This window comes from Staurois parvus, unplaced genomic scaffold, assembly GCF_062004578.1.
Source record: "Staurois parvus isolate SC_StPar_1 unplaced genomic scaffold, SC_StPar_1.0 ptg001471l, whole genome shotgun sequence".
Taxonomy (NCBI): Eukaryota; Metazoa; Chordata; class Amphibia; order Anura; family Ranidae; genus Staurois; species Staurois parvus.
Genome location: NW_028319267.1, coordinates 244,562 through 247,869, shown reverse-complemented (window position 1 = coordinate 247,869; position 3,308 = coordinate 244,562). Strand labels below are relative to the sequence as shown.

The window sequence follows — 3,308 nt, the reverse complement described above, 5'->3', positions numbered from 1 at the left end:
GAGGGTGTTGCTTACAAAGCCATAAGGCCACCAAAAATGTGTCTACATTGATGTCATTGATTGTTACTAGATTTTCTTGCCAAGAGCAGACGATATGCACGTGAACATTCCTGCCGCATTATGTAATTGGTTGGAGATGAATTGCGCACATAGCACTCCATCGAGGCTACCTGTGACCCTGCCTTAGCAATGTCCACCCCCAAAGCTCTGGAAAGGTCTCTAACAGTTTTCAGAAACGCTCCTTGAAGAGTAACCTTAAACGCCTCCCACTGTGTGTGGGAAGATCGGTATCTCTGCTATTTTCTGCCCAATAGTGACTTATAGCCGACACCCAATTGAGTTTCACATAATCCTCCTGTAATCATTACGCATTCCTACGCCAATGTTTAATCCCAGGAAGTGCACCCAGTTGTAGCCCAACCTCCACAGGTCAATGATCAGAAATAGCACGTGGCAAATATTTTACACTCTGTATCAAGGAGCCCCCATCTAAGGTGGACAGGACCATATCAAGACGAGCTGCTGTGCCTTTTGATTTGCCTAGTGTCCAACCTTCTAGAGCCGAGGCATATAACCCGAGATCTGCTGTGACCTTCCTCTTACATTGGAGTCATCAGCAGATCTCAGGGCACCCAACATTAAGGGGACACACAAGAGATCACAGCTGTCCTCCTGTTTGATGTAATGTAAAAAATGCTGCAAAATGTTTCTCGTACGATGACTTCAGCTCATATTTTGATGTTTTCAGGTAATGAAACCACGGTGAATACAACCCAACAAATTGAGGTCCACATACTGCAAAAAACATTTTTACATGAATTTAGGGAGTATATGAACAGCTGGTTGGTGACGAGGTTTGTGCCCTCCATCTATACCGTGGTTCTCCTCGTGGCTCTTCCTCTCAATATAATGGCGATCGTCGTGTTCTTGGTGAAGGTGAAGGTGAAGAAGCCGGCAGCGGTGTACCTGCTGAACCTAGCCACTGCTGATGTTCTCTTTGTTAGTATTCTTCCCTTCCACATCGTATACCGATTCTCAGGAAATAACTGGGTGGTGGGGGAAGGGATGTGCCGATTTGTCACGTCCATGTATTTAAGTAACATGCGTGGATCTATCCTGCTGATGACGAGTATCAGCGTGGACCGGTTCTTGGCTCTGGTCTACCCAATCCAGTCCCTTCCCTGGCGCACAGTGAGACGAGCCTGGCTGGTGTGTTGCTGCATCTGGGCGATATCGATGGCCAGCACCGCGCCGATTCTCATAGCGCAACAAACCCAAACGTTTCCCGACCTAAAGATCACAACCTGTTCTGATGTTCAGGATGCTGAATTGGTTGAAAGGTTTCATGTTTACTACATTTTCCCCTTTTTTATCTCACTTTTATATTTCTTGCCTTTAATTATCACAACCTTCTGTTACATTGGAATCGTCCGCAGTCTCAGCGCTCCAAAAATGAAGGGCGCCCAGAAGAGATCCCGAGCCGTCCTCCTGTCTGTGGTTGTGATGTGTGTGTTTGTCCTCTGCTTTGGCCCAGCCAATGTCATTTGGTTCATGCATTTCCTGAAGGTCTATCACCAAGCCGGCAACTTCCTGTACATCGTCTACGTCATCAGTGTCAGTATGAGCAGTGTCAGTTGTTGTCTGGATCCTCTGATCTATTACTATGCATCCTCCCAGTGGCAGAGACACGTGTACAGCCTGCTGGGATGGAAGAGAGAACATACACCACCAGTAGACCAGCAGCAGGTCCTCCTCCACCAGTAGACCAGCAGCGGGTCCTCCTCCACCAGTAGGCCAGCAGCGGGTCCTCCTCCACCAGTAGACCAGCAGCGGGTCCTCCTCCACCAGTAGGCCAGCAGCGGGTCCTCCTCCACCAGTAGACCAGCAGCGGGTCCTCCTCCACCAGTAGGCCAGCAGCGGGTCCTCCTCCACCAGTAGGCCAGCAGCGGGTCCTCCTCCACCAGTAGGCCAGCAGCGGGTCCTCCTCCACCAGTAGGCCAGCAGCGGGCCCTCCTCCACCAGTAGGCCAGCAGCGGGTCCTCCTCCACCAGTAGGCCAGCAGCGGGTCCTCCTCCACCAGTAGGCCAGCAGCGGGTCCTCCTCCACCAGTAGGCCAGCAGCGGGTCCTCCTCCACCAGTAGACCAGCAGCGGGTCCTCCTCCACCAGTAGGCCAGCAGCGGGTCCTCCTCCACCAGTAGGCCAGCAGCGGGTCCTCCTCCACCAGTAGGCCAGCAGCGGGTCCTCCTCCACCAGTAGACCAGCAGCGGGTCCTCCTCCATAAAGACCAGATACAGAGAATTCCCAACAAACCTCCTGAGATTTCCCAGATTATATAACTGGAGGAGGCAGAACTTCTCCAGAAAGTGATCCCCTTTATATAGAAAAATAACAAAATGACAGCATTGAACATGATCCCCTTTTTTTCATTTCCAATCTGTTTATGGAAGTTTCAACAAATCAGAAATAAAACGGTACAATGCAAGAAAAATGCCGCAGTACAGTTGCATGGCTTCCATGCATCGTCACATCCATAGAGTCTGGCATATGAAAGGCTAAGGCCATGGCTGCATTCCCTGAATATTAAGTATCCTGTCAACTTACCACGGGTCTCTCTCCCCGAAGGGAGGGGTCACCCCAACCTAATATTAGCATTGTCATTAAACCCTCTTAATCCAAATAATTAGCTTCTCAGGTAGGAACATGGTCCATGGTGACCATCCTACGGCCCCATGGGCCCTCCCAAGTGGCCAAGAGACCATGCAGAAAAAGACAATAGAGAAGGTTAAGGAATAAAGGAAAAGGATAGAAAAAGTAATAGAAATAGAAAAAGAAAGGAAAAGCAGCGAGCAGCTCCCGCATCTCTAAAAGGTTCACTAAGATCCAGATGAGGTGGTCCCTTGTCAGGTAAGTGAACCAAGGATCCCAAGTTTTGTCAAATCTGGGCATTTTATCCTGCAGAATGGCAGAGAGGCGTTCATGAAGCATTATCCAGAAAGATTTGGCCTTCAAAAGATCAAAGGGTATCCTGGGGGATTTCCAAGATCTTGCTTTTGTTATCCTTGCTATAAAGATAAGTGCTGTGAGGCGCTGGGTGGGTCTCGGAGTTCCCTCTGAAGTTTGGCCAAGTAGTGCCTGTGACATAAATGTCAGAGTAGAATCATTGTGTCAGTAGTGGGGATGTCATGTGATCTGTAGAAATGTCATTGTAGATCTCGTCTCATTCCGTGTTATTACAGATCAGTGTTCAGTATTCAGTCAGAGACATATGTCCTCCAATCAGTGTTCAGTATTCAGTCAGAGACATACG

At 49.1% G+C, this 3,308-nt stretch overlaps 1 protein-coding gene across 1 annotated transcript; it reads left to right on the top strand.

The window, feature by feature from the left end:
* The first annotated feature begins 738 nt into the window (after positions 1 to 738).
* Positions 739 to 2,489, top strand: LOC149435804 (proteinase-activated receptor 1-like). Its single transcript, XM_089662422.1, has 2 exons — positions 739 to 1,746; positions 2,266 to 2,489. Exons 1-2 carry the CDS (start codon positions 739 to 741, stop codon positions 2,335 to 2,337), a joined length of 1,080 nt encoding a protein of 359 aa, XP_089518548.1. The 3' UTR covers positions 2,338 to 2,489.
* Positions 2,490 to 3,308: the final 819 nt, after the last annotated feature.

What these genes read in the sequence shown, in the direction of transcription:
- LOC149435804 (XM_089662422.1), top strand. Translation starts at nt 739, where the DNA reads ATGTTTTCAGGTAATGAAACCACGGTGAATACAACCCAACAAATTGAG. An exon ending in CACCAGTAGACCAGCAGCAG is followed by an intron (nt 1,747 to 2,265) that starts GTCCTCCTCCAC and finishes GTAGACCAGCAG; the next exon opens with CGGGTCCTCCTCCATAAAGA.